This window comes from Ochlerotatus camptorhynchus, unplaced genomic scaffold, assembly GCF_037179485.1.
Source record: "Ochlerotatus camptorhynchus isolate MF236.1 unplaced genomic scaffold, CSIRO-AGI_Acam_v1.1 ptg000012l, whole genome shotgun sequence".
In the NCBI taxonomy this organism is placed as follows: Eukaryota; Metazoa; Arthropoda; class Insecta; order Diptera; family Culicidae; genus Ochlerotatus; species Ochlerotatus camptorhynchus.
Genome location: NW_027040504.1, coordinates 1,319,629 through 1,342,032, shown reverse-complemented (window position 1 = coordinate 1,342,032; position 22,404 = coordinate 1,319,629). Strand labels below are relative to the sequence as shown.

General features: G+C 39.7%; 1 protein-coding gene across 1 annotated transcript; it reads right to left on the bottom strand.

The window, feature by feature from the left end:
* Window positions 1-19,776: 19,776 nt before the first annotated feature.
* Window positions 19,777-21,881, bottom strand: Vajk4. The gene is made up of 2 exons (XM_065221368.1): window positions 21,811-21,881; window positions 19,777-21,404 (listed from the first exon to the last, which is right to left on the bottom strand). The coding sequence occupies exons 1-2, from the start codon at window positions 21,817-21,819 to the stop codon at window positions 20,370-20,372; spliced, it is 1,044 nt and encodes a 347-aa protein (XP_065077440.1). The 5' UTR covers window positions 21,820-21,881; the 3' UTR covers window positions 19,777-20,369.
* Between the last annotated feature and the right edge of the window lie 523 nt (window positions 21,882-22,404).

Below are 22,404 nucleotides of genomic sequence, written 5' to 3'. Positions count from 1 at the left end.
TGTTTTGCCAATACAACACAAATATCGAGATTACAGCGCTTGCAGAATAAAATAATGCGTTTGATTTTGAGATGTAATAGATTCACTTCCTCAACTTTGATGCTAGACGCCTTACAATGGTGGTCGGTGAAGCGAAGAATTGTATATTTGACTATGGTGTTCATTTTTAAAGTAGTTAACGATATTTGTGTGATCGAATTGAAAGAGGAAGTGACTTTCATAGATATAATACTAGAAACGTGGTTGAAATAAGAACACCACATTTCTTGACTTGTGCTTCAGAAAATTCATTGTATTATAAAGGAATAAATGTTTTCAATTCGATGCCTAGACATATCAAACGTTCAGCAAAACTTACAGAATTTAAAAGACACTGCATTTAACACGTTAAAACTATCTTTTGAACAGTTATCCAGTGATTTTTTTTATGAATTGACAAATTATGTATCTTGAAGAAGTTATCTCTAACGGATTATTTTATATGTATAGCTGTTATAACGATTTTTTTAATAGTTATTGTAGCACTGCAAAAACTATTTCTGTTCGCCACGATGGTGATGATGGATTTTTAATATTTGATTTAATAGTAGATTAATTAAAAAAAAGTAGTCTACAGGTTTGAGCCTCGCGCACTTATTACGGATATAGAGGACTGAATTTAACATTTGATAAAAAAAATGCAATTTTGAAGTTTATTGGGAAGATACCTTGAGTTAGTAGTAAGTTTTCTGGCAAATGTTGGGGGTTCGTGAGCATTCCTGACATTGCTGAAAATTATGATAGCATCAGATTGCGGGGTTACTACACGCAAACCAAAAATCTATTACAATGAATGTTAGTTCCAGTTCCTATCATCCTCTGTTCATGAACATCGCAACGAATGTTAGCAATTGACCATGCATGCGATGTAATGGTTTTTTGTCTTTTTTTATTTCGTGTTCCATCTACGCTTTCGACTATACCAGTAAGCTTGTAGAAAGACGCACATTGTAGAACATTGTAGAACGACGCACACACTTGTCTCGAATCTCTCCAGCAGAAAAAGCATACGAAGTCGAGCATTTTTATTTCGTGTTGCATCTACGCTTTTGGTCTATACAAGGTACCAGTAAGCTTGTAGAACGACGCACATTGTAGAACATTGTAGAACGACGCACACACTTAACTCGAATCTCTCCAGCAGAAAAAGCATACGAAGTCGAGCATGCGAGAAAATGAGCGCTTCTTGTTTGCTTTTAGGCTGAAGCATGGAGAGAGCAGTGGAGAAAGCACAGGTCTGCTAGTCGCAACGTCCGTGGTTCGAGTCCAGTCGGCAACCTTTTTTCTATTTTTTTCGACATAATTAATTTCACTCACTAATACAACTCCACATTTTTCGGTCTCCAATTTTCTTACATCGGACCGCAGCTAGGTATATCGCATCCTCGGTTCATGCGGTCTCCACTTACATCCTCTGATGATGAATCCCACATAATTGTAAGCGAATCTTACATCCACCGGTTGGGTGTAGTGTAATAGGATGCTTTGTTGATTGTACATTAACTATTGATTGCTTGTAAAAAGGTGAACTAAGAGATGGACGCCTGAGTTTTGAAAGACCTATTCTGGAATACTGACACAAAGTATGGAGCCCATACACTTCCATACACGAAGAACGCGTTGAATCTTGCTCAAAAGCAATTTCTTTTGTATGCTCTTCGACGGCTAAATTGGACTGCATTTCCTCAACCATCCTTTGAAGCACGCTGCATGCTCAACAATCTACAAACACTAAAGGAATATGACATGAATAATGACATTATTTCTCGTCGCATATAATCGGCAGAAATACTCTCTCAACTAATTTGGTACACGCAAACCAAAAATCTATTACAATGAATGTTAGTTCCGTTTCCTATCATCCTCTGTTCATGAACATCGCAACGAATGATAGAAATTGAGCATGCAGGCGATGTAATGGTTTTTTGTCTTTTTTTTATTTCGCTTTCCATCTACGCTTTCAACTATACCAGTAAGCTTGTAGAACGACGCACATTGTAGAACATTGTAGAACGACGCACACACTTGTCTCGAATCTCTCCAGCAGAAAAAGCATACGAAGTCGAGCATTTTTATTTCGTGTTCCATCTACGCTTTCGACTATACCAGTAAGCTTGTAGAACGACGCACATTGTAGAACATTGTAGAACCACGCACACACTTGCCTCGAATCTCTCCAGTAGAAAAAGCATACCAAGTCGAGTATGCGAGAAAATGAGCGCTTCATGTTTGCTTTTAGGCTATCTATATTCAGAAGCAGGGAGAGAGCAGTGCAGAAAGCACATGTCTGATAATCGCAACGTCCGTGGTTCTTCGAGTCCAGTCGGCAATCTGTTTTCTATTTTTTTCGACATAACTAATTTACCTCACTAATACACTCTACATTTTTCGGTCTCCAATTTTCTTGCATTGGACCGCAGCTAGGTATATCGCATCCTCGGTTCATGCGGTCTCCACTAACATCCTCTGATGATGAATCCCACATAATTGTAAGAGAATCTTACATCCCCCGGTTGGGTGTATGCACCCTTTAGACCTCTTTGAACTCGAAAATTATTCTTAGAAACATGCAGAACAAAATAGCCTAGAAATGGTCCCATCAATCGAATGATGCGCCTGTATAACATAAATTGCGATGAAATTGACATAACTACGTCCAAAAACCAAATAAAAAGTAGAAGGGTCTGTGTCTATTCTGAGGTCATCTGAAAAACACCCCTCACCATCCCTCTCCAAAGGGGGAGTTTGGTAAAGAAAGATGAAAAAAACCGATTTGTACCTTCCTTAAAAGTTGTCCTAGTTCGCTATTCTAATATCTATATACAATCTTCACACTGCCGTACTCTAACGGAACTATCAACTCTATGCTTTCATCTACTCCATCTATCGTATAAAAATTACCACTACAGTCTGTTATTTGAAATTAGCATTTTCAACTATGAAAAACATGATTTAAATTCTTGAACATTTGAAGATATTGAAAATAATACGTAATCACCTTGAAGTCCAGAAAACATATGAAGAGTACTTGTAGATGTAGATTCTTTTTATCACCTACCTTCTATTTTCTGAGAACATTTGAGAAACATGATTTGAATTCTTGAACAGTTGAAGGCCTTCATAATAATAGCTGAAATACCTGCATTATGGAAATTTATTGATAATAAGTGGGGTACATTGAGATTTGTTAACACCTGAAGGCTTTTAGAATTATTGCGGATCTACCTGTTATCTGCTGAGAATATCTGAGAAACAAGACTTGAATTGTTTGACAGTTGTTTTTCAAATGGTGGCCACACCAGTGCAAGTCGATGCCGACCGGATGACGGCTGCCTAGTCATCCTTCCTATTGCGATGTATTGCATTTCTGCACAAACCTAGTCTTAAAGTCATCAATTTTGAAATCTAATTTTGGAACATTCGCCTCTTGGAGGAGGTCTGAAATTCTTGTGTCATCTTGGTTTTTGTTCCTGTGAGTTTGCGGAACACCTGCTGGGATGGAGAACGTGTTTGTAAGGCAGCCATTCAACGATAGACGATTAAAACGATTGGGCAAGCGTTTTTACTATCGCTGCTTTTCTCCTCCCTTCCTTTCATTGGTGAAATGGTGAGCGATCAACCGAGCATTGAGCTCACTCATGTGAGCATGCGCAATGTGTCGTTTGTTCAATTTGCGCTCTATCGTTGAGTCCGTGTTTGGGATTTTTCGTTAAAGTCTGAATTTTGATTTTGTTTTTAATGTGACCCCCAGTAAGACATTAAAGACGTAGTCCTTTCGACTAACAGAAAATATAAATAAAGCATATCATGCAAGTAAGACATTGTAAACATTGTATGTAGTCTACTTTGCTTGACGCAATAAATAAACAAATATTGCCGATATAAAAATAACACAATGAATTTTGAAACTGGTCGAGGAATTAATGTGTAACAGCCATTACATTGTTATCTAGATTAAACTGAAGTCCATTTTTAATTTAATTAGAACTCAATTACTCTTCGAACTTTTCACAAAAAATGCAGAACAACAAAGTCTTAAAGGTTTTGAATCAACTGTAATCAAAACCAAACATGTGAAATAATTTAGAAACGAGCAATCAACATTCTTCTTCGAAATCCTAGAATTTTCTGTTGATACAAAATCAGAACACGATGCTGTAGAAATGCTTCGGTAGTTCAAACTAGCAAACTAGGTTCATACTCAAGTGAATGAAAAGAGTTTACTTTACTTTCCTGTGCCGTTCTTACGGAACGAGTAAAGTAAACTCTTTTATTCATATGATCTAATATTCATTTTCTTTTTTCCCATTGAATACTCAAACGGATACACCCTAGCAATCAGCTTTACCTTTTACCCCGCAAGCATGTGAGAAGTGGCAATAAATCTTCTTGTTCACACTATGTCAAATCTGAAAATAATAAACTTCCACTTTTCGTTTCGAATATCTACGGGAAACACGGGCCCTTTTCGCTACGAGGCACTGAACAGAGCAGTCAGAGTGTCAGAGAGGTTCTAGAGATTTCGGACGGGGAAACCACTTCTTCTTACTATTATAGGAGAATGAAGCCGTAGCCGTTTATATTCAATTGGATTTTTATTCGCTGCTCTCGTGCAAAATGCGATGGGTGCTGAACGACGACGGCCCCTCTCGGCCGAGCGACGACGTAGGTACCACCATCTGGGTGAGTTGAATAAGTCAAAAGGACCATACAATAAAATATAAATGTTTATATTATTCACTCCAGAAGGACTAATATTCTCTTGCCACAAAAGTTTCGATAATTTATCGTTGACTGGTGTGTGATAGGTATAGGGTAATGTAGAGTGTGGCAAACGAAGATTTCGCCCAGGGGGTCCTTGCCAGCGAGTTGAAAAACCAACCGATACAAAACGATTGGATTAGATGATGATTTTATTAATGTTATTCCCATTATGAGCGGTTTTCTGGTTGCAATGAAAAGGGACACATAATTTACCACTCCATTACCTGCCACCACACAACGCCAAACAATGCACCACTCTGTGTGCGTTGTGTATGAAGTGAAAAATCTCTATGCATTAACCCATAGTGTGTCATTAATTGTACTTGTGGTTGAATGTTTGGATACAAACAAACATACGAGCATCAGGGGTTTCACAACATCTTTATTGCACCATGCCACAGAGGTGAATTGAAGTGCAAAAGGGATGCAGTGGCTTCCCCCTACCACTCTCTCCGGAGAAGAGTATGAGATCGATGATTTAATTTTTCCGGGGAATATTTCCACCGTTGATCGTTGCCATAACGAAAACAATATATTATGTGATAATTGCCTGAACATATGCGTGAATTTAGTTGGATCAAGGGGAAATGAAAGTTCATTTTTTTACGTTGCTATTTAAAACACATGCAATAAAGTAGTGAAGGGCACTTGCCTTGGTTGTACTAAAATGTGGCGGATATAACAGTACGCTAATACCATAAATAGCTGTTTCAGTACATACTGTACACGCAAGCCAAACGTGTAAGTATATTTGATGAGTAGACTTATGTCCTACCATTACTTGCTAGATGGGCATCTCCATAGAATAAACCTCTTGGACAGCAACATCTGACTGTGTGGAAATGGTTACGATGACATCGACCATGCAGTTTGGCAATATACGAATAATGATCCCGCCAGAGAACGACTTTTGAATACCCTCGAGGTTCAAGGAAGGCAACCCTATGTTCCTATCAAAGGCATGTTGGGAACCCGCGATCACTTCTATATGCACTAGAGTGGGCCACCGTTATATGGAAAAAAAAACAAGCTTTACCTCACCAAGCAAGAACAATCCTTTTTTGGTCCCAAACAACTGTGCAAAATTTGGGGACGATTGGTTGTAACCCGGCTTTCCGCATTGCGTTTGAATTTAGTATACAAAAAGCCTACCTTTTTGCATTTGTATCCCTAGAGACCACAATTTTGCTTTCCAACTAACCATATAGTCCATATAGTCCAAGAAGTCTCTAACAACTTTGCCAAAAAAGTATCGTGCTAAATATGTTTTAGATATATTTTAGCACGATACTTAATTAATCAATGTTAAAATATTTCTTTCTTCTTCGCATTTCAAGCTTATTGCATATCGCATATTAGCTTATTGCGTGCTCTCAACTTAGTATTCTAGATGCACTTCCACAGTTATTAATTGAGAGTTTTCGATGCCTGTACCATTTTTGCATTGGTATAATTGTGTGGCAAGTCCAATCATACCTTCTATGCCCAGGGAAGTCGAGAAATTTTCCAACCCAGTATGGTCTTGCTTTGTAGCTGCGCCTTTACCGACTGAGCTAAGGGAGGCCCCACGTTTCAAATGTTTATGGTTTGAATTAAAACCAACAATCACTTTTTGCCAACACTGCCTGTGTACCAAGATTCCAAACTGAAATTATGTCGGAATTTTTTATCGCATCGATTTGGTATGTTGAGATGAATTATTCTAAAACATTTGTTCTATCTGATATGCGCAGTTGGAGATGTGGGGGAGAGGGCTTAATACACCCCCAACCCCCTCACTCTCATCAATAGACGTTAAGTTTAAAACTGAATTAATGTTGGAGTTTCTTATCTTATCGACGATTTGATTTGATTATGTTTACACGAATTATTCAAATACAATTGCTCAATCTCCGGGTGTCCACGATGAAATTGCCACACACAAAATTGATTCGCAAAATTCGAGTTTTCATCCGATTGCCATCAAATTTTCAGGGATTGAGAAATAACTATTAAACTTCATTTTATCATTTTACTCGTATTTTATTTACAGTCCATACGCAAATGCCCGCACCTTGGCCTTAACCCCGGCCATAAGATTCTGCACAACCTGTGAATCAACCGTTTTTTGCATGTAAACCCATACTTTCTTCAGTTCCTCGACTGTCTTCACTACCTTAGGTCGTTTAAGAAGGTGCTGCTTCATAATCGCCCAGTACTTCTCGATGGGGCGGAGCTCCAGAGTGTTGGGAGGGTTGAACATTTTCGGCACGAAATTGACCTTATTGTACGCATGGAGTCGAGTTTTGAACGCCTTTGGATACGGTTGTATCTAAATTTGCTCTCTGTTTTGTGCGTGCATTCTCTTTCATAGTTTTCGGCTGCATTTGCCGGATTAGCGCTGGCACTCTGCCTCCCGGACGGTTATACGTGTGTGAGTGGTGGTTTTTTAGCTTTCCGAGAAGTTTTAGAATCAAGAAAGAAAACATGATTCATCATGTTTGCAAAATTGCAAGCATCAGAAGATTTGGCGCTGCGTGGTTTTATGTTTTATTGTTTCTCCCGGACCAAAAATTTGTGGCATCGCGAGTGAAAATTTTAATTTCTTTTTATTTACGCGGTGATGAGCACGGCGCTGATCTATTGTTAGGGTTTTGCGATGTGCATTGCTTTTGTGCACGGAGTGTCTTGAAAAAGAAAAGTGAAGAAAAGTGATATTTGGTTGTTGTGTGGTTGGAGTGGAGAGAAAAATATGCGTGGAAGCATCGGGAATGCGCTCCCGGGTGAAGTGATTTGATGAGCACGTTCCAGTTGAAGATTGTTGACAAGTGTATTTGTGGTGATGCAAATTATGGTTTAGATGACGCATGGCTTCAAACATTTTGTGTATCCAAATAAAACATATTACATACTAAATACGCACAGGGCATCGTCTGCTGACCATTGCCGCGGGTATATCGTGGGAGTCCCAGGTACCCGGTTCAAGCTTTAGTTGGCGGCGGTGGCTCTTCTTGACCTTCTATCCCCTGAGTAGTTAGTGTGAATAAGGGCGTCTATGTGATGTTTTGCTGTACCTGTTGCGGACATCTAGTGCATCCTGTTCCCTTAACTTGTTGAGGACACCCTGTCTTGCCTCAAAAGTTACCCTTTTTGAAGTACTAGTCTTCACAACATAAAGGGCACCATTACGGAGCATGAGATTTGATCAAATTATTCGCAGTTCTACTTGTCCAACGCCCCCGGCTGGGTGAGGGATAGAGGATGACACACACACACACGAAATTGACCTTATTGTCCGCATACCACTTCAGCACGTCCTTGGAGTAGTGGCATGAGGCCAAATCCGGCCAGAAGATTGTTGGGACGTTGTGGGCCTTCAGGAGAGGAAGCAGCCGCTTCTGGAGGCACTCTTTTATGTACACCTGTCCGTTCATCGTGTCCTGGGTCACGAAAGGTGCACTCCGCTTCCCGCACGTGCACATGGCTTGCCAAACCAGGAATTTCTTCGCAAATTTGGACATCTTCTGAGTGCGGACATGCTCCGGAACGCTGAACTTATCCTTGGCCGTGAAAAACAGGTTGCCGGGGATCTGTTTGAAGTCGGCCTTCACATATGTTTCGTCGTCCATGATGCAGCATTCAACTTTCGTCAGCATGTTGAGGTACAACTTCCTGGCACGGGTTTTGGCGGACTTGTTCTGCTTCTCGTCGCGATTAGGGGCCTTTTGTACCTTGAACGTTCGAAGCCCAGCCTTAGTTTTGGCCTTCTGGACAAAACTTCGGCTTAGGTGCAGCTTCTTAGCCACATCCCTAACGGAGGCGTTCGGATTTCGGTTGAAGGCCCCAACTACGCGGTTGTGATTTTTGGTGTTGTACGGAATACTTTTTCCTTCACTTCTGGGCTTCCGATCGGTGGTCAACCGTTCCTCGAACCGCTTAATCACTCGCGACACCGTGGAATTCGCGATTCCCAACGTTTTAGCGATGGAACGATGCGAGAGATCCTTGTTCTCGTGATGAATGCGCAAGATTTTATCACGCACGAGCTGTTCTTTCGACTCCATTTCCGCGAGTTTTGATAACAGGACTTTAAAACTTGCAGGATGTAAATAATGCACTATGAACTAAATCCACCCAAATTTTCATTAAATTCTACCCAACGGTTAAAAAGTTAGAGCAATTTCATAGTGTGGCAATTTCATGGTGGACACCCTTTAAGCGTAGTTAGAGAGCGAGGGCGAGGCTTACTATACGCAGTTTTTGAATCGAAAATTGTTAAAGTGCTAATATTTAATATCCACTTGTCCGTACAGTTGTTAGTGGGGTTATATTAAAGTTCTGTCCAGTTAGAATCCGGAATCACTTATTGTGTTGCAGCGGCACGGAAAGTGGCCGCTGCAAGAATTATTTCACAGCGGTTTGTTTACCTAGGCGCCCACTTTCTGTGGTATAAATTTCACGGTGTTTCGTGCAGTGAGTCAAAAATTATTCCAGATGGAAGCCGAGAGGAGAGAAAAAATTCTGCACACCCACGTAGATAATCCAACGTGGTCCGCAATAAAAATCGCAAAAACGTTGAAAATCGCCAAATCAACCGTGTATGATGTGCTGAAACGTTTCAGGGAGCAAAAGAGCGTGGATCTAGTGCCTCAAGGTAAGCGTCGTAGTAGTACATATGACCACAAGCTGAACTAGAAGGTGTTGAGAACCGTCAGAGCAAACCCTGGACTATCATATAATGAAATCGCACAAAAATACGCTGCTGCTCGTAGTACCGTTCGAAGACTTCGTTTGCGAGCAGGATATCGTTCTTATCGAGCCAGCAAGCAACCAAATAGAACGTTGAAGCAAAGTTTCGTCACCAAAACTCGAGCTCGGAAATTATACCAGCAGGTTTTGACGAAGTAGGAGAAATGTATGTAATGTCGGCCTAAGTGTCCCTAATTTGGGCCCGTACATAAATTCAGCAATCGACTAAATTTTCAATAGCAATCAAAAATATCCATTAGTACCGTCCGAATGACGCGTTCATCTAGATAAAATTGATAAATAGCTGATTTTTAGCGATGGGCCCAATCTTAGATCCATAGGCCAACATTAGAGCCATTTCCCCTACCAAGGATGCCTCCTCATCGACGATGAAACCTACGTCAAAATGGATTTCGGACAGCTTCCTGGCCAAAAATTCTACATGGCGACGGCACGAGGAGATGTTCCTGCGAAGTTTAAGTTTGCATTTATGGACAAATTTGCCAAAAACTGATGCTTTGGCAAGGGATATGCAGCTGCAGAGCAAAGACCAAAGTGTTCGTGACGAATAAGACGATGGACTCGAAGCTGTACAAGAAGCCCATAAAAGTCCCGTGAAGTTTTGGCCAGATTTGGCAAGTTGCCACTACAGCCAGGAAGTCATCCAGTGGTACCGCGATAATAACGTAGATTTCATCGATAAAAACATTAATCCACCCAACTGCCTGCAGTTCCGGCCCATCGAGATAGTTTGGGCAATAATAAAGCGGAAGCTTAAGAAAAGTGGAAAAACGGCTCGGGACGCGATTCAGATGACCAAAATGTGGTACAAATGTGCCAAGGAAGTTGACTCCGGAGGTTTGCAGCGTTTGATGGGAGGAATAAAGAAAAAAGTGCGAATTTTCATTAGAAACGAAGAGAAATGATTTGTATTGATATGTTTTCCTAAAATTATAGTAAATTACCTTTGTTTTGATGTATCAACCTTATTTGTACGTCAATCCGTTACCGAGATACAGATGATTTTATTATTCCGGATTCTAAATGGACATAGCTTTATTGCTTGAATTATTAGCAGTTAGAAAATTTTAAATTTCAATATAAAGCATTAATTTGAAATATGAAACGGCCATTGAGGTAACCCCCATAGAAAACACAGAAGTAGTCCTACGTCAAAAACCAAAAACACGAAAACTGTCATCAAGATTTTCGTCTGAGACACAGGTACAATCGGATTTCGGTCGTTGGACTATCTTTAAGTGAGCTATGTTTTTGTTGGGCTCCCAATTCATTTCGGACAGTGCTGATTAGACTGGCCCACAAAAATAAAAGTTCTAATTTTCCACGGGCCAACCTTTAGATTTGTGCCATTAGATGAGAAAACCACTCTCTGAAATTTTCAGCTCATTCGGATGTAACACGAGCTGGTGCTTTTAGTTTGAATTTTTTATGAGGAATTTGGATAAAATATATGCGAAAATGACACTCCTACACTCTATCGATCATAAAAAAGTTTCCTTATTCTCGAGTTGATTCAGATTTTCAAAACTTGTAGTTCAATTAATGAGTAACAACTTTGCAATAAGATTGCATCATGAATCCAGTCAGTTTTATTGGGATATTCGCTTTTGAATGTGTATGTGCAATTTGTATATGAAAACTTCAACCAAATCTCCTATATGAACATTAAAAGCGCCAACCCGTGTAAAGTCAAAAAAAGCTGAAACATTCATAGAGTGGTTATCGCGCCAAAAGACATGAGCCTGGATGTTGGCAAGTGGAAAATATGAACTTTTATTTTTAGTAGCAATCTAGTTGAACGTTGCATAAGTTGCCTGTATTTTGTTGTAATATACGAGCAGAATGTACATAATTAATTAATACCTCCATAATACTAACTTGAATCGTGATGCTGTCTTGAGCAAAGTTGTTCCTTATAGTTTAAGCTACGTGCTCTGAGCTTAATCGGGTTTGCTGATCCAGTTGTATGCACGAAAGAGTATAGGAATGTTGTTTCTCCATACATTTCAACCAATATCCCCATATAAACTTTAAATAAAAAGCGCCAGCACGTTTTACATCCGAATGACCTGTAATTTTCAGAGTGTGGTTTTCTCACCTAAGGCACAAATCTAGAGGTTGGCCCGTTGAAAAAATGATATAAAATTTCCCCCATATAAATGTGGGCCAGTCTAGTGCTGATTCCTTTTCGAAATTTTGACTGACTTCATACGAAAACCGGCAAACGAGTGGAGTAATGATACGGATTATTGCAATGCGATACAACGAGTTGCTTCCTTGATGGTTGTCAACGATGTGGCTGAACGAGGGGAGATTTCTTACTTTATCAACAAATCCACCCGAAACCCAGTTCAACAGCAATATTTGCTTCAGGTGATCGGACAGCATAGAAAAGAGTACCCTGAGAAATTGCAGTAGTACATATATTAAAGTTAAACAATACAATGATATTTGTGTGAATATGTTCGACATTGTATAAAGGGCGAACAAGAAATTATTGCGACACCAAACATGTCATGCCAATTTTCTTATAATGTTTAGAATCAAACCAAAATTTTAGGGTAGTTTTATACATATATTTACTTCAAAAATCAAAAGAAAAGTTAATCGATGGAGCATTGAGTGTAAAATTGAACGCATTTTCGCTTGATGCCCTCCATCAAAGTCTTTACAGTGTCATCCGGTACCAGTTTCTCAGTTTTTTTTTCCATTTTCTTAACATGTCCTTCTTGTCTTTGACTGTCTTCTTGCTCTTCCGAAGTTCCCGCTTCATTATTGCCCAGTACTGCTCCACCGGGCGCAGCTCCGGACAGTTTGGCGGATTCATGTCCTTTGGAACAAAATGGACAGAATTGGCCTCATACCACTCCAGGACACTTTTAGAATAGTGGCATGATGCCAAATCTGGCCAAAATAGCGGAGCTTCGCCGTGCTGCTGCAAGAACGGCAAAAGGCGCTTCTCGAGGCACTCAGATTTGTAGATCTCGCCATTTACTGTGCCCTTTGTCACGAAAGGCTCACTCCTTAGCCCGCAAGAGCAGATGGCCTGCCAAATGAGATATTTGGAGGCGAACTTCGACATTTTCTTCTTCTTAAATTTGTCGTCCACATCGAACTTGCTCTTGCCGGTGAAAAACTCCAACCCCGGAATTTGCTTAAAATCGGCTTTCATATACGTTTCGTCGTCCATCACACAGCAGCCATATTTTGTCACCATCTTCTCGTAGAGCTTCCGTGCCCGAGTTTTAGCCGTCGATTGTTGCCGCTCATCGCGGTTTGGGAAGTTCTGTACCTTGTATGTATGTAGTCCAGCTCTCTTCTTTGCATTCTGGACGTAGCTCTGCGACATGCCGATCTTTTTAGCCAAATCACGGCTTGAGACGTTGGGATTTGCTTTAATCATCCACTTCACCATCCCTCCGTCTTTTTGTTCTCCGGTCCCGGTTTTCTTCCAGCTCCTTTGCCGTGGTCCAACGTCAACCGCTCCTGGAACCGCTTCAACACTCTGGAGACGGTTGAATGGTGAATGTTCAACATTTTTCCCAACTGCCGGTGCGACAGGTCAGGAAATTCCAGGTGTTTGAAAAGAATTTGTTCTCTCAACTCGCGAACCTCCATTTTCGTTGAATCGAAAAACACGACTTCGAGTTTGATAGCATGTACACAATACACATCAATGAGAAAGTGTGCAAAATTTGGTTGATTTTTACCCAATGGTAAAAAAGTTATGCCCTGTTGAATGTGTCGCAATAATTTCGTGTTCGCCCTTTATTACACCAAAAGTGTAGGGAAGGCGGTGGGGGTACTCACGTTCAAACTGCTCTTATGAGATTGAGCAAATGTTTTTGAATAACCCATCTGAACAACTCGAGAGATGGGAAACTCCGAAGTTATTTACTATTACTTTCATTGATATACACTGAAGTCTTTTTTACACGTTTTTTTTTTAAGCGGTTTTTTTTACACGGTTTTTTTTACACGGTTTTCCACGATTTACACGGTACGTTTTTAACGATTTCTCGACAACCATACAACCTATCGACTTGATTCCAATCACATTATCCGTTTCAAGCTACAGGTAATCGAATGGCATACTTAAAAAAAAAAGAAATTTTTAAAATATGTCTATCATGCTTTAATTACAAATGGCATCAAAATCCGATTTTTGAAAAACATTTAAGCATGTGAAAAATCAAAATCTCGTAGGTTTTTTTTTTACACGGTACGTATCCCCCGTGTAAAAAAAGACCTGAGTGTAATTGAGTGGGGGATGATTGATAAATAGCAGATTTTTAGCAATTCTAGATCCATAGGCCAACATTAAAACCATTTCCCCAACATGAGATACTGACATTTGAAGACTGTGTGCTTTTTGAGATAAAATTATCCATAATTCACAGTTCGCATCGTGCTCTCTTGCCGTGCGGATCTATTTGCTGTTTGCTGAACGAAGTGTAACTACTGTTACTACTCAACCTGTAAAATTTCTACATAGTTCAACTCTTATTCCTCTTCGATCCTTGTTTGGACCCTACCCGAGGTAAGCATTCTTGGATATTGATTTGGAAAATTCCTCTCCGATCCTTCAGAATCTTATAGTAATCTGCTTGGAAGTCGATTTGGATAAAAATTTACGGTCGCCATGGCGCCTAAGCGCAAAAAAAAAGGGGCAAACTCTTGATCCCCCTTCTGATTAAATTAATTTGAGTAATCAATTTGATTTGCTCACGGATGATGAGAATGATCCATCATCCAAGAAAAATTCTAGTAAACATTCCCGGCTTAATGACATGAAGGAAAAGATTCCTCCTATTGTAATAACCGCTTCCGATTTCCATGCTCTTCGCATGGAACTTTTGAACTTTGTGAAAGTTAAGTTTTCACTACAAATTGGACGTCGGGGTGAGTGCCGTGTATTGGCTGAAATCTTGGACGGATTTAAATGTCTTCTCAAGTATCTTACTGAGACACAGCACATTTTTTTTTACTTACGACACCAAAACTGAACGTGTGTTCAAGGTTGTCTTGAAAGGACTGCCCAGTGGTGAATCCCTGGATCAGATCAAAGATGAACTGACAAAATTACTTGGAATTGTGCCACTCCAAGTAATCAAAATGAAAATGAAATCCCGTCCTGGCGATTCGCGCAACGGGATTTCTAATGATTTTTATTTAGTTCACTTCAAGTCTAGTGAACTAAACAACCTTAAGGCCTTAGAAAAACCTAGCCTTATGCTCCATGTCCGAGTGAAGTGGGAACACTTCAGGAAGACTGGAGGAAATTTCCAAAACCTCACCCAGTGCCGTAAGTGCCAGGGATTTTACGAAATTTAAATGTTCAAATTGTGGTGAAAGCCGCAAATCCAATTTTTGGGACTGTGAGACTCACAAAGCGATTCTACAATCTCGTAGTTAATGATAGACGAGCTATTCAACTTTTTGAGAGTTCATAACGTGCAAATCGCTGTTATCACTGAAATGTTCCTTAAACCTGACCATAAGATTAAGAGGGACGCAAATGATTTCATTTATAGAAATGATCGTCTAGATGGACCCTGTGGTGGTGTTGCCATCATTGTTCATAGACGAATCAAACATAAAATTCTTTCTTCATTTGAAACCAAAGTTTTTGAAACTTTAGGAGTTTCTGTTGAAACAAAATTTGGACAACTTACGTTTATAGCTGCCTATTTGTCATTCCCATGCGTAGGCCAGCAAAAAAAATTCTAAAGGGTGACCTTCAGAAACTTACCCGTCATAGGTCTAAATTCTTCATTATTGGTGATTTTAATGCAAAACACCGCTAATAATGCTCAATGCAATTCCAATGGTCATATATTATTTGATGATTGTTCTGCAGGTTATTACACTATGCAATATCCAAACAGCCCAGCATGCTTTTCTTCAGCAAGAAATCCCTCAACTATTGATTTGGTCTTAACTGATTCATGTCAACTTTGTAGCCAATTGGTTACTCATGCTGACTTCGGTTCTGATCACCTTCCAGTAACTTTTGAAATATCCCAAGAAATAATTTGTAATCCCAACAGCTCTACTTTCAATTACCATAGAGCTGATTGGGAGCAATATTGAACATTTATGGAATATAGCTTCGATCCAAACATTTCTTTGCAAACCAAAGATGAAATTAATTATGCTCTTGAATCTCTGACTACTTCTATAATTGAGAGCTACCTCAGTACCAAAATGCGAGGTTAAATTCGATTAAATTATAATAGACGACGATCTTCAGCTCTTGATCCGTCTTAAAAATGTCCGTAGGAGACAATATCAAAGAACACGCGATCCTGCCATGAAAGTTACAAAACTTTTGAAAATAATATTTCTAAATTAGACCCGAGTTCCAAACCCTTTTGGAAACTCACAAAAATTTCGAAAAAAAAAACCTCAAAAGCCTATTCCAGCGCTTAAAGAAGGTGAGAGTTCCCATAATTTCAGTTAGGGTCTTACTAGTCCTATTGCGAATCAGGTTGCTCGGGATTATCTGAATATTTTCTCCCGAGAAAATATTTTTGATGATTCCTGGGGGACTGATTTGGACGAAGTAAGGTCTAAAACTAAAAAGTTTCATAATTTGAAAGCTCCAGGTGATGATGGAATTTTCTATATCCTCATCAAAAAACTCCCAGAGAGTACCTTGTCTTTCTTGGTAAAAATTATTTAACAGATGTTTCCATTTGGCATACTTTCCTGATAAATGGAAAAATGCTAAAGTTGTTCCAATTTTGAAGCCGGATAAACATCCAGCTGAAGCTTCTAGCTACCGTCCAATAAGTTTGCTTTCTTCAATAAGTAAGCTATTTGAAAAAATAATTTTGAATCGAATGATGCTTCACATCAATACGAACTCAATTTTTGCAGATGAGCAGTTTGGATTTCGCCATGGGCATTCAACTACTCATCAACTCTTAAGAGGTACCAATCTAATTCGTTCAAACAAATCTGAAGGCCAATCAACTGGAGTTGCTCTACTAGACATAGAAAAAGCATTTGACAGTGTTTGGCATGAAGGTTTTATCGCTAAATTTAAAAGTTTTAATTTTCCACTCTATATTCTGAAATTAGTTCAAAATTATGTAACTGACAGAACTCTGCAGGTAAATTATCCAAATTCCAAATCTGAACGACTACCTGTTAGAGCAGGAGTCCCTCAGGGTAGCATTGTATAACATTTTCACTTCGGACCTCCCTGATTTGCCTCAGGGTTGCCACAAATCTTTGTTCGCTGATGACACAGGCATTTCCGCTAAAAGAAGAAGTCTTCGTGTTATTTACAGCAGACTGCAGAAAAGTTTAGATATTGTCTCTTTTTATTTACAAAAATGGAAGATTTCTCCCAACGCTTCCAAAACTCAACTTATAATATTTCAACATAAACCTAGAGCTTCGTTTTTGAAGCCTAGTGGTTGTAACATAGTCACTATGAACGGAGTTCCAATTTCCTGGTCAAATCAAGTGAAATATCTTGAGTTAGTACTTGAACAAAAATTAACTTTTAAATATCACATTGCCAAATGTAACAAATATATAAAATGTTTGCATCCTCTTATAAACAGGAAATCCAAACTTTGCAGGATGAATAAACTTTTAATATTTAAACAGGTTTTTAGACCAGTCATGCTTTACGCTGTGCCAATATGGTCTAGTTGTTGCACTACCAGGAAAAAAGCACTTCAAAGGATTCAGAACAAAGTTCTGGAGATAATTTTGAAGTTGCCTCCCTGGTACAGTTCTACCGAGGTACATAGAACTTCCAATGTTGAGACTTTAGAACAAATGTCCAACAAAATAATTAATAATTTCAGGCAAAAATCATTGCCTGATTGCAACGGTTAATTCCCTTTATACTTAGATAAGATTTAGTTTTAGTTTTTAGTTTTAAGATTTCAATTGTGATACTGACATGCAGGTTTAAAAAAACCTGTTTAAAATACTGAATTGCCAAGACAGGAACAATGTAAAAACACTTAGATATATATAATAACAATTAAGGCTGGTAAGTTACGGTAGTCTCTGGAGCAGCTAGGTTAAAATGAAATGAATTTTATTTTGAATTTGGAACAAATAAAGAGTTATAAAAAATAAAAATTACCCATAATTTATGATTTTTTTTAAATGGTACATCATAATTTTCCATACAACTCTTCTGAAGCAAGGTTGAAAAGACTCATTTCAGCTAAAATAATGTTTTTCGGAATAATAAAACCAAAAGATGGTATGATGGCATGTTTTACTTGTAACTTACAAGAAGAGGTTACAAAGTATGCGTTGGAAAAAAAACCCTGAAATTTTGCTTTCTATGAGTCACAATCAGCGATTTGATGATCGCTGAGTGAGTGAGTGAGTGAGTGAGTGAGTGAGTGAGTGAGTGAGTGAGTGAGTGAGTGAGTGAGTGAGTGAGTTTGTGAAAAATCGCTGATTTTGACTCTCATGAAGTGAAATAAACATGTTTAATATGTCAAACACATTCTTTGCAACCTCTTCTTGTATCCTACCAATTCAAAATTTGATCATGGCATCTAATTATTTCATAATTTAGAAAAACATTGTTTTAGCTGAAATAAGTCTTTGCAACCTTGTTCTGAAGATTACTTTCAAACAAAAAAGTAAGAATTAAAAGCTGATTTTTTAGGGACACCCTAACTTAAAGCAGAAGAATAGCTTTTGTATGATCAGATGAAGCGCTTGAAAAATTGTTTTTATGCAAAGTTGTTTGAAATATTTTTGTCTTCAACTTTGCTGAAGAATCAAACAACTTATAACTTCAATCAAAAAAGATAGATTTCTGATTTAAGAAAAAACGAGATCCCCCCTAATCATCATTTTCACGAAAAAGACACCCATATAAACAATTTCTCGCAAAACACTAACCTTCTCAAATGAATAACAACAAAGTAAATAATGATTTCCTCCTAAATTGCCGTGTGAATATACAATGTACCGTAAAACGGGTTCAACGGGTTCAGCTGGTATTTTATCAGTGACGATTCTCAATGATTTTGAGAAACGATGCATTCTCACGCCCTGAAACAACAAGAATATTGCACTTGAAGAAAAATAATGAGACATACATACAGTGATCAAATGCACTCTACCCCGATCAATTTGACCCCGTTATACGATGTATAAGAGCTCCGAAACGGATAAGCAATTCAAATGTTATAGTACGCGTCATAACGTGCATACGAATTTGAGTTTTTATTAAACGCCTTCTAAACTTCATTTCATTTCATGTTGTGCCATAACACCTCAATCAACCTATCTGTACAAATTACCCGGTGCAACAATCTTGCAACACTTCTTAATGCCATTTAATAAACCCGATCATTAATAAAATCTCGCGTCACAATCTGCTCATAAGACACCTTCCACAGCATGCAATTCAACAGCACGACTGCGCACAACCACTTCACCGTCCAATACAGCCATCTATTGCATAACTCCAACGACCGACAGGCCGATCGACCCTCCATACTGCAAACGACGACACACATTACGGCACATTATGCGAGCAATTCGCAATCATACACTCCAAATACTCCGTACCCAAGCCATGCTACCGGCTCCTGATCTGGCCGTATGACCTGGATGGCGCTACTACTTAGTCAGACCGACAACCGTAAATGTTTTCTATCAATCCTTCGCCTTCGCTTTTGCTCTTACCCATGCCGTAACATAACAAGCCTACACGGCGTCGTTATTCATATAGTTTGTGACTGTTGCGCGCGCAAAGCTCATCCACCGTAGAGCCATAGAGAAGAAGTTTGCTGTATTAAACACACATTTCGTCATCGACCCCCGCACTTTTACCACCTATAATCAACTACTTTGCTCCAATTTCGTCACCAAGCCGCCAGTCGGTTCAGCACACTTCAGCATGGCTAATCGAAATTCGATCGCGTCATCGTCCAACGTGGTCGCCGTCAGTCGCCATATGATGATTATGTTGGTGTTTTTATGTAATGCGAATATTGGCAACCGAGTGTGAGGAACCTTCGATCGCGATGGAGTGCAGTTTTGATTAATCGAACGTGTTTTTTTTTTTCGTTCGCTGTTGTAACCACAGAGTAATTTCGCAACTGCAGTGTCAAATTTGAAAGGGGAGCGAAAAGGGAAAGTTGGGTGGAAAACTTGTTTCCTGAATTGATTGAAATGGGCTAGTGGTGTTTCTTTCAGGTAGTAAATGAAAACAGCAGAAAAGGATTTCATTGTTATAGTTTTTTTATGCCGTAAAAATGATCAAAAGTTAGACATAGCTACGGCTTCTTTTATTTACCTCATTTTTTACATCAGTTCGAAAATAAAAGAGTTTTAATATCACATGTTGGTTTTCACCAATGTACAGAAATTTGATCAATTTTACCTCATAAACGATCTGGAGTATTGGGAGTTTCATCCATAGGTAACAATAGGGGCTTTTTTGGTACAGCTTTCAGAGTTCCAAATGTCGTGGCTGGGTCATTAACCGTGTTTTAACAAAGTAAAGATTTCGAATTATCTCGTATTCTCGTAAAGTATAAAAAAAAAACAATAATCAACAACGGATTTACTTCTCGAAAAACATCCACCAACAAGGTGGATGATGCTCTAAGAAGTCAACACTCTCTACAAAATATTGCTTGCTCGCTTTAACAACTACATTTAAGATCACAAATTGATGAAATGATTCATATGGACTGTTTGTAAACTGTGAAACAAAAACAGAAGGAACGTTAAACATTCTAAAAAAAATCAGTTCAGTTCAGACGGGAAGTAAAAATAGGACTGGATGAGTAATGGTGGTGACCTACTACAGCTTAGTGATGGTAGTCGTGGTGCTCGTGGTGCTCATAGGAATGATCATGATGCTCTTCTTTGTGCACATGGACTGGTACATGGACTGGGACTTTCACTGGGTATGGAACTTCCTTGTGGACTGGGACCTTAACTTCCTTGTAGACTGGGTATGGTTTGTCAACGTGGACCTTGACTTCATAAGGTACAGGCTTCTCGACGGTGTAAGGTACCTTCTTCTCGACTGTGTATGGAGCTGGGTATGGGACCTTGACTTCAACCTTGTATGGTCTGGGCACTTCAACCTTGTATGGTTTGTCGACTGGAACCTTCACTTCGTATGGGACCTTCTTCTCAACCACCACTGGGTATGGTTTTGGCACCTCAACTGGGTATGGCTTCTCAACTTCAACCTTGTAAGGCTTGTCAACCGGAACCTTCACCTCATATGGGACCTTCTTGATGACGGTGTATGGCTTTGGTACGGACACTTCATACTTGACTTCATATGGGATCTTCTTCTCGACGGTGTAAGGCACTGGGACATGGACCTTTACTTCATACGGCACCTTCTTCTCGACGGTGTAAGGCTGTGGGACATGGACCTTAACTTCGTATGGCTTGTCTACTGGAACCTTGACCTCATAAGGGACCTTCTTCTCAACGGTGTAAGGCTGTGGGACGTGCACTGGGTATTTGACGTATTCCTTAACGGTAACTGGGACCTTCTTCTCCACAATGTAGGGCTGTGGGATTGAGTACTTGACTTCATAAGGAACCTTCTTTTCCACGGTGTAAGGAACGTGCTTCTCAACAGTGTATGGAACCGGAACCTTCTTCTCAATGGTCACAGTCTTGATGTGTTCATGGTGGTGGTGTTCTTGGTGTCCTCCAAAATCGTGCCCGAAATCGCCAAAGGATCCGTACAACCCACGTTTCTCCAAATTCTGCGATTCCTTGGCCTCGGCATCAGTGGATTCTACTTTTTTATCCTCTGCAGCAGTACCCTCGCATGTGACTAACGCCACAAATAGGGCTAGACAACAAGGAACAATAATCTGAAAATATTACACAGAGAAAACCAAACATTAATCCACCTCTTTCACTGGTAGAAACACTTTGCAAAGTCCATCTGTTCATCTTTATAATCAATTATGTTCGTTTGCTTGCACAGTCTTGATCACAGTCCATAAAATTTGATCGTTTTTTTTTTCATCATTCATTAGCTCGTCGATCACTAATTTCAAAAAGCATGCAGTCAACTTTCTAAAATCCCTGAAGCTAATCTTCCAAATAAGGCACTGCTCTTTGCTTGTGGATAGCTATGCTCCAATTTTTTTTTTTGTTAAACACACAAGCTGTTATTTCACTACGGATCGAATTCACTGTAACGATCAGCTGCTTCCAAGCTAAACTGCAACTAGATTTTCACCAAAAATAAAACTTAAATCCAAACCAACGTACCATTCGCATTGTGCGCTTCAAGTGTATAGAATAGCGAGACCAAAGTAGGTACTGATTTGAAAAACCCAATACCGCGGGTATATATAGTTGGTCGGAAAAGCGCCACGATCCCCACTCGGGGAGGCCATCGGAGCGAAGAGTGGTACGAGAGCGGAGGCGGCCAGCAGTGTGTGGAGGGATCCCCCTTTGCGAGCGGAGAAGAAAAGCCTCAACTACCATGAAGAAACTTTCGCCTTTACGACGCTCGACGACGTCGACACGGTGGGTTGCCAATCTCCGTCCACCCAGCCAGCCCCCCAACGCACCAACACTAGCACACGGAAAGCAAACCAGCTGGCTGCGCCGAAACTTACCAGAAAAGACGATAGCGCAGTTGGCATAGGACGAAAATCGAACCTCGCTTCAATTAGGTAGAGACACTCTCACATACAACGAAACACCGACGGCGGACGCCGGCATCAGTCCACAACAATGAGGCGCAGCTCGTGCAGCAAGCTTAATTTTTTATGCTTCTTTGATGCATCGAATGTATGTACTCGCATAAAGGTAGGTAACACGGCGTAATGCAGTGCATAGGTGGCTGATTTCACTAAG